Source organism: Antechinus flavipes, chromosome 5 (genome assembly GCF_016432865.1).
Source record: "Antechinus flavipes isolate AdamAnt ecotype Samford, QLD, Australia chromosome 5, AdamAnt_v2, whole genome shotgun sequence".
NCBI classification, from domain to species: Eukaryota; Metazoa; Chordata; class Mammalia; order Dasyuromorphia; family Dasyuridae; genus Antechinus; species Antechinus flavipes.
The window spans coordinates 45,740,169-45,753,390 of record NC_067402.1 but is presented as its reverse complement, the minus strand read 5'-3'; the positions used below and the strand labels follow the sequence as shown (position 1 = coordinate 45,753,390).

Here is a 13,222-nt window from a genome sequence, read left to right as displayed (position 1 = left end):
AAAAATAACAGATTAAATGCTTACTAGCTCTTGTACTTTCCCCCCTTTACCATTATAGGACCTTTCTTTTTGTTAGAGATGGAAATCCAAATAAGCGGAATGTGCACAATGAAACATCTATGCACCTGTTATGTATGGGGCCTCAAATTATGATCTCTGAGGGAGCCCTTCATCCTCGCTTGACACGTCCCTCTGAAGATGATTTCAGAAGAGCAGATTGTCTCCGGATGATCTTAAAATGGAAAGGAGCGAAGCTTGACCAAGGCGAATATGAAAGAGCAGCCATTGATGCTGTTGATAACAAAAAAAACACACCTTTGCACTATGCTGCTGCCTCAGGGATGAAAACCTGTGTAGAGGTAAAACTTTAGATGCTTGTGCTTCCATTCTGTATAGCCAAATGTGTGGCAGAGTTCATATCCAACAACTGCCAGTAAGTTAATAGTTTTACCTGTCTTGATATTAATGGAAAGAACATTGATTTTGGAATCAGAAGACCTCAATCCTGTCTCTGATATTTATTAGCTTGTTTGTTTCTTTAAGAAAAGGGCTCCCTTCCCACCAGCAGGGTATAGTACCAAATACAGCCACAATGCTCAAGACTTGGGAGAGGGGAAGAAATGTGAACAAAACATACTGTCACCTCACTTTACTTCTTGTGTATTAATATATTGGGAGAAATTGCTTAGATTAAGCAAGCTTCCCTAGCAACCTTTATAATGAAGCCATGTTTTTGTCTTATTAGAAACTTATTTAGATGTAAATCTTTCTTCATAAACAATTAAACCACAAAAGAACAATATAGTTGTAACTTGAGTATACTCTGGCAAGTCACTTCTTTGTTGTAAATGTTACCACTCCACACCTACCAGGGTAATGGCACTGTAACAGAGCTCCTTTTCCAGATATGATTCTGACAGAACTTGGCTACTACTATGGCTGCCTTCTTCAATTGTAGTATTGATGAGGTTTAGGTTTTGGGGTTCCCTTTAGTAGGGAACCAAATGATAAGGTCTAGAATTTAGGGAACCAAAATGACATTAGGATTTCTGGTGGTCAGGGAGTTAAATGATATGGCCTAGTGGCAGGTTTGGGGTTCAGGGAACCAAATGGAGAGGTTTGGCTCCCCTGCAACCCCTTGGGATTCCGAGGAAGGATAGGAGTTTGGGGCACTCCCTTTTGGTGCTGCACAGATTCTCTGTAAAGGAATTTACAGACGCAAAAACTAGATTGATAAGAGGTTTAATTGTAGGGATTGGGAAGTAAGGTTAGAAATCCTGACAGAGAGGCATAAAGTCTCGTTAGGGAAATAGGTGAGGATACAGAAAGGATAACACTGGAAAAGAATATTATCCCAGCAGGCAGAGGTTTTCCATGGCATAGCCTGGCACGTTTGGAACCTCTGCAAAGAGAGGATTTTAGTTTGGCTCTTTTATAATAGGAGCTTTGGCTACAAGCTGAAGGGGGCTCGAGAGTGGAGTTCTACAAGCTGCATTTCTGCTTAGGCTGGAATTTGAATAAAATTCAATGAGTTTCAGGACTGAACCGACCCCATCTAGATAACAGAATGAAACTGCCTTGTTTGCTTTCCCTCACTGAGGCAGCGTTGAAGGAGATTTTCTCCTTCAAGGATTTTTAGAGCTTTGTGGTCCCTTCTTCAGTATGGACATGTTTGCTAGGGGAAAAAATTTCTTTGTAAATCTAAAAATGTTAGCATGCTGGGGGGGGATCAAAGAGGAAATGAAAAACAATACTTGATCTGAGTTTTACCTTCTGCTGCAGAATGCAGCATTTATAAAGATTAATAAATGCCGGGTAATTTGAAGAGGGAAAGAGCACTTACAATCCAGGAGATTAAATCTCATCATCTCATGTTTTTATTAAATGCGCTTTTTTTGGGGGGGGGGGGATGGGAGGGGGGGGGGGCTGAGGCCTTTGAAGTTAAGTGACTTGCCCAGAGTCACACAGATAAGAAGTTAAGTGCTCATTCTATGCCAGGTACTGTGGTAAGTGCTGGGGATACAAAGAAAGCAAAAAAAAATCATTCCTTTTCTCCAATAGCACACATTCTATTAGGGACTTGTACACAATTGTGTGTATACAAGATATTTTCTGGGTAAATTGGAGGTAGGATCAGGAAAGATTTCCCCTGAATAAGGTACCTGGGAAACGAATGTGAACTATCTGCATTTTTGTTTTTCTTCCCGGGTTATTTATACCTTCTGAATCCAATTCTCCCTATGCAACAAGAGAACTGTTCGGTTCTGCAAACATATATTGTATCTAGGATATACTGCAACATATCCAACATATAAAGGACTGCTTGCCATCTAGGGGAGGGGGTGGAGGGAGGGAGGGAAAAAAAAAATTGGAACAGAAACGAGTGTCAATATAAAGTAATTATTAAATAAAAATTAAAAAAAAAAAAAAAGGAAGCTTAGGAATTGAAGAGAGGACAAAGGAGTGCATTTTGGCAATTCCCAGTTGTCCAAAAATAATCCCACAAGAAGTTTCCATTTCACTTGATGGGGAGGAGATAAAACCTAGCCAAAAGGTTTATGGGAAAAGTTACAAAAGGGGAAAAAATATTTGCAGAAGCAACATCTTGAAGGCAGGAAGTGGAGTACTGTTTTGAGAATAGCAACTAGTTCCGTTTAATTGTAGTGAAACAGCTTAAGTGCTGTCTTCAATACAAGAGGCAGTGCTTGAGCAGGCAGTGATATAGTTAGGCCTGAACTTGAGGACCTGCAACACGGAATTGAAAGGTAAGATCAGTTAGGCTGACTCACACTGGAAGTATCATAAGGCACTCACCAAGGATGGTAACTTTATAGACCGTAGGTTAGTGCTTGTGGTGGTACAACCAACAAAACATGGTAGTTGACTGGATATGTGGGTTGAGAGCAAATGAAGACTGGGGGACAACCATGAGATTTTGGCTTTGGGTGGCAAAGAATAGTGAGGTTATAACCATCATAAGTTCCAACTTTTCATACAGGCCAGAGAGAATAGGGGAAAATGCACAAGTTTATGTTGAAGATGCAGCTTTCACTGACTTTTAAACACTGGTATTTTCCCCCTGCCATTTAGAAAATGCTGTGTCTGTAGCTATCCTTGATATTGTCATGAAGTTCATTGTTTTAAGTAGGATTCTTAGAGATATAAATGCATAGTTAAAGCCATCTAGGTAACCTGCTCTGCCATAAAACATCTCACCTGGCTCTTCTTTGTAAACACAGTTGGTTCTGCAGGATTAAGAAACAATTTAGTAAACATTGGTTCAGAAGCCTGTATTTAGCTTTGTTTTCATATTAGAATTTTTTAAGACATTAAATGAGAATTCTCTTTTTGTTATCTTATTTATATATATATATATATACACACACATACATACATATACACATATATATGTATATATGCATAGGCAACTAAGAAGAGAGAAACTGATATCCTTTTTATGCTGCATCAACTATTGCCTTTTTACACCACATAGCAATTACTGTTTTGATGACCAACATTACAAGTTGCTTAATAGAATTCATACAAATATTCTGGCTTCCAAAAAAGTTTTGTCTGAGTTTTCTATTAATTCTAGTAGCTTCTTGGCTTGTCCTTCATAATCTCACTTGGCTACAGTCACATTCATGCTAAATAACTATAAAATTGGAGGAGCATTCTTTTCTGCCTTTTTCTTTACAATCTTTAAGGTTGAGAAAGCCAGTAGTTTTCATCTCTTGTGCCTTGGAAGGAATGAGTTGATTTCCCAATGCCTGAACTTCTTGATAAACTACTCTCTTTAGTAACTTATCACATTGTTTTCTGTTGTTGCCATTACCCTCTCTCGTTAACTGTTTGCAGCTGACTGATGATGTATGTCATTTGCCAAAGGCAGTTCAATAGGGGAAAATTGCCAATTGTTTAGAGCCTGATTTACAAGTATATTGCAATGGTTTTTATTCTTTATTTGTCTTAAAATATACTCTTGTAAAAGTAGATTTAAAAAAAAAAATTTGCGTTTTTCCAGATGTACCTCTGTCTTCCTACATCTACCTCCTCCTAAAGAGACTATCTCATATAACAATTTTTTTTTATTATAGCTTTTTATTTACAAGACATGCATGGGTAACTTTTTGACATTGACCCTTGCAAAACCTTGTGTTCCAACTTTTCCCCTCCTTTCCCCCACTTCCTCGCCTAGATGGCAGGTAGTCCAATAGATAACAAATACTTTTTTTAAAACATGTATTCTTAAGAGTATTAAAATTTTTTAGTTATATTGTATATAATAGTAAAGACTCAGGCCCAACATAGTCTACAGCTGCTTTAGTGAATGAATTGGAGAAGTATTTTTAGTGATTGTTATGTATCAGGCCCTGTCCTACATTTTCATAGTATAAATTACAAAAAGGAAAACAATCTACCCTTAAGGCATTTGAATCTTAATGAGGAAAAACAGTGAATACAGGGTAGTGATAGCCAGAACAGATATTTTACTCTTGAAAGTAACAGAGATGATGAGTGGAATTATAGGAAAATTGATTGGCATGCCCATTCCAGGAATGGTTGTATTAGTTTGATGATTGTTCCCAGAGCAAGGAAGAAAGCAAGGTAAATGATAAATTAGAAGAAAAGATAAGATAAAGATGCTGCATTTAGATACATGAATTTAATAATCCTGCTCATTTAAACAAACTGTACTTTTTAAAAAATTGATACATAGAGTAAAAACATTGGCTTTGGCTAAAATTATTTTTTTATAATTCTTTAACTGATACATGATTCACCGCAATAAGATGGTTGAAAAAGCTAAGAAAACATCTTGTCTCACAGAAACTTGATCCTTACAAGGTACAAGATAGCCACCAAGGACAGCACTTCTTTAGTATACAAGCTTCTTTGCAAAATACTGTGGAGGAGGATAATGGAAAGTTAAAAGCAATATTGCTTTATAAGAGAACACAAGCAGTTGAAGAGAAAATTAGCTTGAAGAGAGTTTGGCATACTATATAGACTAAAACAAAACATCCTAAAAAGATGTAGTAGTGCAAAATGATGTGTGAACTGAAACAGAACTTTTGACATTTTTGCAAATTGATCTGTTTTCATTGGTGATGATAGTGACATTATTACATTACTGCCTGTGTTAGTATGTTACAAAATGATAAAAGATATTAATGTACTTAAGAAGATAAAGTTGGATAGGAGTTCACCCTGATCACATAGAAGAAATATGTATTCTGTAGATTCTAAAAGAACAAACGTTCATATCTAAATGTGCAATTAGTTATCTATTTTTAAGGTAATTTAAACAAAAGATTCCAAAAGAATAAAAAAGATCATAATTCTTTTATATGTGACCATGAAGAACATAGCAGCTACCGTTGTATATTCCTTCCTGCTTTTAGTTTTTGTAACATTTTATGAGAACAATCTATACAGAAGCCAATGTATTGATTGATTTATTTTGCTTATATTTATTGGTACAAGGGAGAATTTCTATTTTGAAAAAAGAGGGAGAAAGGTTTATTCAGTGGGCAGCTAAGTTAATAATGGAACTATTTCACAACTCATTTCTTGCCTATATAAAAATGTTCAATAGCATTTTTCCCCCTTTTGTAATATTTCCAATAAGTCCTTTTGTCTGGGCTTTGTTCCTAGCAACCAAGGTAATGGTTCTTTTTAGATAATTGAGAATTCCTCAAAAGTCTAATTATGAGTTCAGAACTCATGTCACCAGGGCCCTGGCCCATAGGTATTCCTTACTCTCTTTATTCAGATCAAAAAGTGAGACTTTATTGATAAGTTCCTTTAGAAGACAACCTCAAGTGCAGCCTAGCTGAAAATTCATGGAATCTCACCTTCATTATAAGTTAAACATTGAATTCTGTTTCCACTTCTTAATTTTGTGATGTCAACTCTTACCCCAGCTGTTTAGAGAACATTGTAGCCAGTGTTAACAAATGAGCAGAAGAGACTGGTTACTACCTCTGTAGTCTGTGAAATAACAAAAGGAATTCATCTTCTAGACAGGGATTGGACTAACTGGCTATAGTTTCTTCTATCTTATCCCTAAGATTCTTTAAATAGAAAAAAATTAAATTTAAGAGCACTTATTCTCCACCACCTCCGATACATGTCAGATAACCCAGACGGCAACTTTATGTTTAAATATAGTACAGCACATTATCAACAATGTTATACCCAAGAATTAGCATTAAAAACAACATAGAAGACATATGACAAGAAAAGTAGGTAGACTGGACTTCTAGCAATGATAAAAGACAGATTGACAGGCTAATAGATACATCTCTTCCTTCAGTATCCCTACTTACTATTTCTTTGAGAGGTTTATGAAGCAATTACAGCCAAAAAAATGCTCAGAATGAAGCAACATGGAAGGTTGCAGTCTTTATTGGTGATAGGAATAGTCACATGTAATGAGATTATTGATCATGAAAGGACTTGTATAGATTTCATCTTACAGGTTATATGAAATATTTGACCAATAGTCAGTGATTAGAAAGAATATAATATTTTCCTTAAAGCAAGAATTTATAATATTTTCTGCCTTAGTAATTAAATCAAGCTTTTCAATAATTATTTCACATGCAACTTAGCACATACTTTATCATAATCTTTTATACTTTAAAAGTCCTGGTCTCTAAGACTACATTTAAAAAAATATTTTTGGTATGCCACATGATTCTAATGAAACCTTCCAAGAAATTTAATATGGTGTGTGGTAGGTCCATTCTAAAATAATTAAAATAATTAGTCTCTCATACTGACTATCAAGTAAATATAAAAGGACAGAGTGCCTCTGCTTTCCTATCCCTTCCCATATGGTTTCTACTTTGTCTACAAGTATATCATGTCACAAGATAAGGTTACATGCATTAGTAGCAGATTTAAGAGACTGCTTTTCAATGCTGTTATCAACAAAACATCTTTAGTTATATATAAAGTGCTTTTGGTAGGATCATATGAATTATCTTAGCTACCTTTATTAAATACAGAGATCATTTCAACTTACCTTATTGAAAAAATTGGCTTTGAATAGCACTCCATCAATTTTAGCATGTATTTTTCCTCACATTATACTTTCTTTCCTTACATTTAGCAGTAAATATAATTTAATATTACATTTTGTTAAGCTGAGTTTTACAGAGAAAGCATATGTATGTGTAATTACATGCAAATCACATGCAAGATAAAAAAGGACAAAGAAAATGGAATAATGGTTTTCAGATTCCTTATAACTTCAAACATGATTAAATAAGTTGAATAGAATGAAATATGACCTGTTATGTAACATTCATAAAATCTTTGGGAGGAAAGAAATCTTGAGAAAATCTCACAATCTTCTACTGAAAAGAAGATGGGAGAGACTCAGAGACTTATCAGATCTCTCATGACTGGTCTTATCATCTGTTTGCTTTTATTCAGGCAACTCTGTCTTTGTTACTCCATTTTTTGTTGTTCTTTATGTTAAGTATATGAATAGAAAGATTTGAGGCTTCAGCAAAGATTTTATTTTTCATTAGAATAAAATGCATCTCAGAAATATTAACATTTTATTTATTTTGTTTTAAAAGGTACATAAAAGGATTCTAAAACTGGGTACTAGCTCTACCTCAGTCACTGTCTCTTTTAACTTTAGTTAGGCAATTGAGCACCTCTCTTCCTCAGTTTTGTCAAATTTAAAATGAGAATGTTGAATTGAGTAATCTACAAACCTCTTCTGGTGCTAAAATTGTGTGATCTTATGATGTCATAGTGGTATCATAAAGTAAAATACTTAACACTTTAAGTACTTTGATTTGAATAAAATCTTTGTTGTTGGTTAAAGACAGAAAATTCTGTCTCAGCATGATATTCAGTGATTGGCATATATATATATATATATATATATATATATATATATATATATATATAATCTTAAAGGATGGTCTTAATTGACTAAAGATTTTTTGATTTAGAGAATTAGAATTTTTGATTTTTAAAAAAAATATCTAATTTTCATTGTTAACCTCTTTTTTAAATGTCATATTCACTTTAAAGTATCTTCTTTTCTCAGCAAGCTATCCTTTGTAACAAAGATGTTAATTATTTTAGAATGGACCTCCCATATACCACATTGCCCATTGAGTTTCTTGGAAAGTTTCATTAGAAATACTTGCATAGTAAGCATGCAATGGTAGAATAAAAAGAGCATGTGTATACTCATTAGCTACATCACTTGGTACAGGGCAAGAAATCTTTAATCAGAGACTTACTATAAAAGTTTTTGGGGGCAGCTAGGTGACACAATGGATAGAGCACCAGCCCTGAAATCAGGAGGACCTCATTTCAAATCTAGTCTCGGACACTTAATACTTCCTAACTGTGTGACCCTGGGCAAGTCACTTAACCCCAATTTCCTCGGCAAAAAAAAAAAAAAAATTTTTTTTGTAACTGAGTTTTGAAAGAAATGTTGAAATGAATAAAATTTATAATATGATTGAAAAGTGATACCTTTAGAGTCTCCTTTCTTTTAGTGTCAAGTTGGACATAAAATATCTGTGGACCAAAGGAGCAAGATCTAAGCAATGGTCTATTCTTTTGTCCATTGTTTCTTTGCCAGATTGAAGTCGAGTTGGGAGTTCAGAGAAGGAGTTGACAAGGCTGGTGATAGATGAACTGTGATGTAAGAGATAACAAAAGTTAGTGTTGACTTTATATTCATTCCCACTTTCATAACATTCAATTTTTATTATTAATTATAGAACTATAAATATTTTTGCTTTTTGACACCTTCATTACTTGTGTGCTCTATGAAGGAGTAAAAATTGCATTAAAGAAGACAAAAGCCAGGAAAAGCAGTTGAATCAGAACCAGATATGTAGATGTAAAATCATGCCAAAGGCAACATAATTTCAAAAGTAAGAGAGGAATTGAATTTTCAAGATAGCCAAATGAAAAGAATGATATTAACAGCTCTCTGGCAGCAGCGCTCAAAAAAAAAAGATCAAGTTTGTAACTAAAACTCACAAGCCTCTCCTGTCATGCCTGTAAATTCTTGATGAGAGTGATAAAACACTTTTTGATAGCACATCACGTGGAAAGTCGTCTACTTGTCTGATAGGTATAGAAAATCCAAGATTATTATGTTTTTCTCTTTTAAGTTTTCGGCGTTAGAAATCAAAGCCTTAAAATTTGTTCTCTATCAAGTTGTGTCAAATGTCTTTTAGAAAAACAGTGATGAATACATCAGACTTGTGTGTTTACCACTGTCATACATAATGTCACTTAAATGCATATAGAACACCAGGTCTTTTAATTGCTCCTTTTTGCCAACAGCATCATAGGAATTCCAACAAATCCCAGAATATTAACCTCCTTAATGAAATCCTTGACTGACTCAATAATTCATATTGCAAAAATCAGTTGGATGAAAATTTTCTATTGTCTAGGTATTATTTGCAGTTGGATAATCGGCCCATTAGTACATGTGTACTGCTTATGAACAGTGATCTGAACCTAAAATTAAATACAAAAAATGAAAAATTAGGTTGGATTTTTATCTTGGGAAATTCAAGAATCTCAAGCATATCCCTGTCAGTAAAACCTGATTTTTTAACATCTATATTCTTTTAGTGTGATATGTTGTACAGCTACAAATTATGCAGTGTCAGAATATCTTAAGAATTAAAACTGTAGGTGGTCCAAAGACTATTGTGGTAAGGTTTCAGCATATGCCTTGGGGTGTACGGGGAAAAAATTTAAAAAGGTTTAGATCCAAGAAATATGTAATCATTAAAGGATGTGGGTCAATTATGTCATGAGTACAAAGTATTGCAGGCAGACAGCCTGAGTGGTTCTTTGGTATTCACAGAATATTAAAATACTTAGAGAAAGGCTAATCATGCAGTGTAGAGATTTTCCTCTGGAGATGATAGAAAAGAATTTTGTTTGATGAGAAAGTATGGTTGAGATATAGTTTGTACTATTTGGAAATTGGTGTGATTATTGTTATAATTATCTATTGAAGTACAAGGTGTCCCAAAAGTCTTAATGAATTTTTAATCAGTAAAGTTTTATATTGAGTAAGTTCTAAACTTTGGTACATGAATAACAATTTATTATTCTGTATAGAACTGCAAATTCAGTAGCATGGGAAGTCATGAACCGATGCCTTTAGAATTGTAAAAGCTTTATTTGACGACAACATATAAATGGAATTAAAAATTGAAACCGAATATATGAGATAGTTATAATGACCAAGTCTTTTTTTTTTTTTTTAAGTTGTTAAAAATGGAATCTTCCTTTCCTCTTTGCAGAGAAGGAAATGTATGTGGAATGTTGCATTTACTCTCCAGTACTATAAATAGGTTGACTTTGTTCAGTTACTTTTTTCCTTTTTTTGAAATTTATTGTTACAAAGGAAAGGTCATTGTGTAGGGAAAGGGAACATAATACTCACGTGCAGATGACAAAGATAAAAAAGGACAAAGAAAATGAAATAATAAAAAATATAGTGAAATTGCTTAATAAATCAAGGACTCAATTTCATCCACTTCCATTTTTGTAAACAGAAGAAAACAAAAGGGAGAGAATTCAGCAAAGAAAACATTTTTCTTTTTCTTCCCACTCATCCCCTTTTTTCACTTTTTTAAAAATTAGATTTTTTTATTTTTTTAAAAACTGAGTCATTTTATCTCCCCTAGGCTAGCAGTATAGGGTCTAGTTCTGGGTATGAGGTTAGTTACTCTGATCAGCCCAGAAGCTTTGACCTGCTTTCTTTTCAACCTGAACTATTTCACCCCTTCTTAAACAACATGGTTACCCGTTGTTCCTTGGGGCTTTCCATTTATATTAATGCTATAATTAGTATGTATAGCTAGTTATCTTAGCCCAGGATTATTCAGAACACTTCTGAGCTCAAAAAATGCACTAGCAGGGTAGCTAGATGTTGCAATGGGTAAAGCACTGGACCTGAAGACAGGAAGGCTTGAGTTCAGATCTGGTCTCAAAATACTTAACATTAACTGTGTGACCCTGGGCAAGTCACTTATCCCCAGTTGTCTTCTCCCCCCTCCAAAAAAACCAAAAACTTCAGTCTTCCCAATACCTGGAATTGAAGGCATGAGCTACCATAGGTAGCAAGTAAAACTTTTAAAATAATTTTAAAAAATATATACTCAGGGGGCAGCTAGGTGGCGCAGTGGATAGAGCACCAGCCCTGAAGTCAGGAGGACCCGAGTTCAAATCTGGTCTCAGACACTGTCTAGCTGTGTGACCCTAGGCAAGTCACTTAACCTCAATTGCCTCAGCAAAATAAATAAATAAATATATATATATACACACATACATACATACATACATACATACATACATACTCAGACTGAGACAGGTAAAATAGAAAAAAAAATACTACAATATACATACATACACACACATCTAGTTTCTGGTCTATTCACTTTCCCTTTGACAGCATGAGATACTGATTTTCTTCTTTAAAACTAATTGCTTATCACTTTTTCATTTGTTCTTTAGGCTTTAAAATCTGCAATTAAAATTTTTTCCATATTGATGAAATAAAAGTAAAGCAGATTTAGGGCCATATACTTTAAATTTGTTCTAAACTCGTAGATTAATTTTATTGGGGATTTAAGACCAATTAATTAAAACATTTATGTTAGCCATCTATTAGAGAAAAGTTACTGTATTAGGTGATGTGGTATATACAGATATTAATGGAACATGTATCCTTAGTTCTATGCTGGTAAAGTAACAGAAGTAAGTCTAATAGGAAGTCATAATGTAAACCTTTTATCATTTAAAACCATAATTTTTATGTTTGGAATCCCAGAAAGTAGACAGACATGTACTAGTCTGAGCCTGTTGTGCACATTGATTTTTGTTTTTTGATGGGTATGGTTTTTTGGTTTGTTTTTGTTTTTAAATGCCTGGCATTGGTTGGGACTTTGGGGAAGATAAAATAATCCCTGTAGTCCCTGTGTAATAGTGGACTTGCAAACTAAGACCCAACTGACTGGGCCTCCAGGAAAGCAGTTTAGAGCTGAAGAGACTGACTGCCATGACATTTCGAAAATATTTTCAACATTCAAGCATTAGTCTGCTCAATAGCATCTGAGTGACCCAGATGATACTAGTCCTACCAAGGAGTCATCTACCGACATATACCTGCTATAGGTATTAAGGGTACTGAGAAGAGAAACATCAAGAACTTTCTGCTTTACTCTTTTTTTTTTTTGTAAAGGATGATCAAAAAAATTTTCAAATATTTAGGAAAAAATTTAGTATTTACTGTAGTTTTGTTGGGCTTGTATGTAGCAAAATTCTTAACATTTGACAGGTCCTTTCAAATATTGTGCTTTACCCATTTTTAAAAAATGCAATTAATGGTGTGTGCTTGTAGAATATCTTAGAGCAACTATAATTGGTCAGCTCAGTAAAATTTAGGCCTTTCCAGTTCCCACTCCTTCCCCATATTTCAGTCAAATTGAGTATTTCAGCATTAACTGGCAACTGCATCTTATGTGTGATGGATCATAAACAAATTGATCTACCCAGTATATTTGTAGAGTATGAGAAGGGATTAATCCCTAAGGAGAGAAAACCAGCTGCTAGGGCTTGAAGGCTGATTTCCTGGGTGGGCGTAGGATTATAGTAACTAAAGGAGGTGAAAATGAAGCCTAGTTTTTTTATTATTAAACTAGCTTAGACTAGGGTAGAAGCTGATTTCCCCCCCTTCCAGAAGCTGTAGTTAAGTTGTTTGAGTTGTGTCCAACTCTTAGGGACCCCAATTAGGATTTTCCTGACAAAGATACTGATGAGTTTTGCCTTTTCCTTCTCCAGCTCTTTACAAATGAGGAAACTGAGGTGGCTTGCTAAGTGACTTGCTTAGAGTCATAGTTAGTACTAAGTGTCTGAGGCTGAACCAAGTCTTCCTGGTTCAAGATCAGCATCTAATCCACTGGGTCCATGGATAACACATTGAATGAGAAGTATAGTTTATGCAGTGGGCCTCCTGGCTACTAGGACCCTACTAATTATATATCCATTCTTCTGAGCTAAACTTAAACTTAAGAGGTTGGAGATCAGGGTTTTTTAACTTTATGACTTCTTAACGTTTAATATGACGTCTTACATATACTAGATGCCCAAGAAATATTTGTTGTATTTCTAGATAGCTTTGATAAATGATAAGCCCTTGTTG

General features: G+C 34.5%; 1 protein-coding gene across 6 annotated transcripts in view; it reads left to right on the top strand.

The window, feature by feature from the left end:
* The window catches only part of ANKIB1 (ankyrin repeat and IBR domain containing 1), a 154,259-nt gene that overhangs the window by 50,916 nt on the left and 90,121 nt on the right, over positions 1-13,222 (top strand). For 5 of the 6 annotated variants that reach the window (XM_052001111.1, XM_052001114.1, XM_052001110.1 and 2 more), the window contains one exon: positions 59-359. The exons of the other annotated variant lie outside the window; for it this stretch is intronic. In XM_052001111.1, coding sequence (XP_051857071.1) covers positions 59-359 — 301 coding nt within the window. The remainder of the gene's footprint in view (positions 1-58; positions 360-13,222) is intronic. 6 annotated transcript variants of the gene reach the window in all.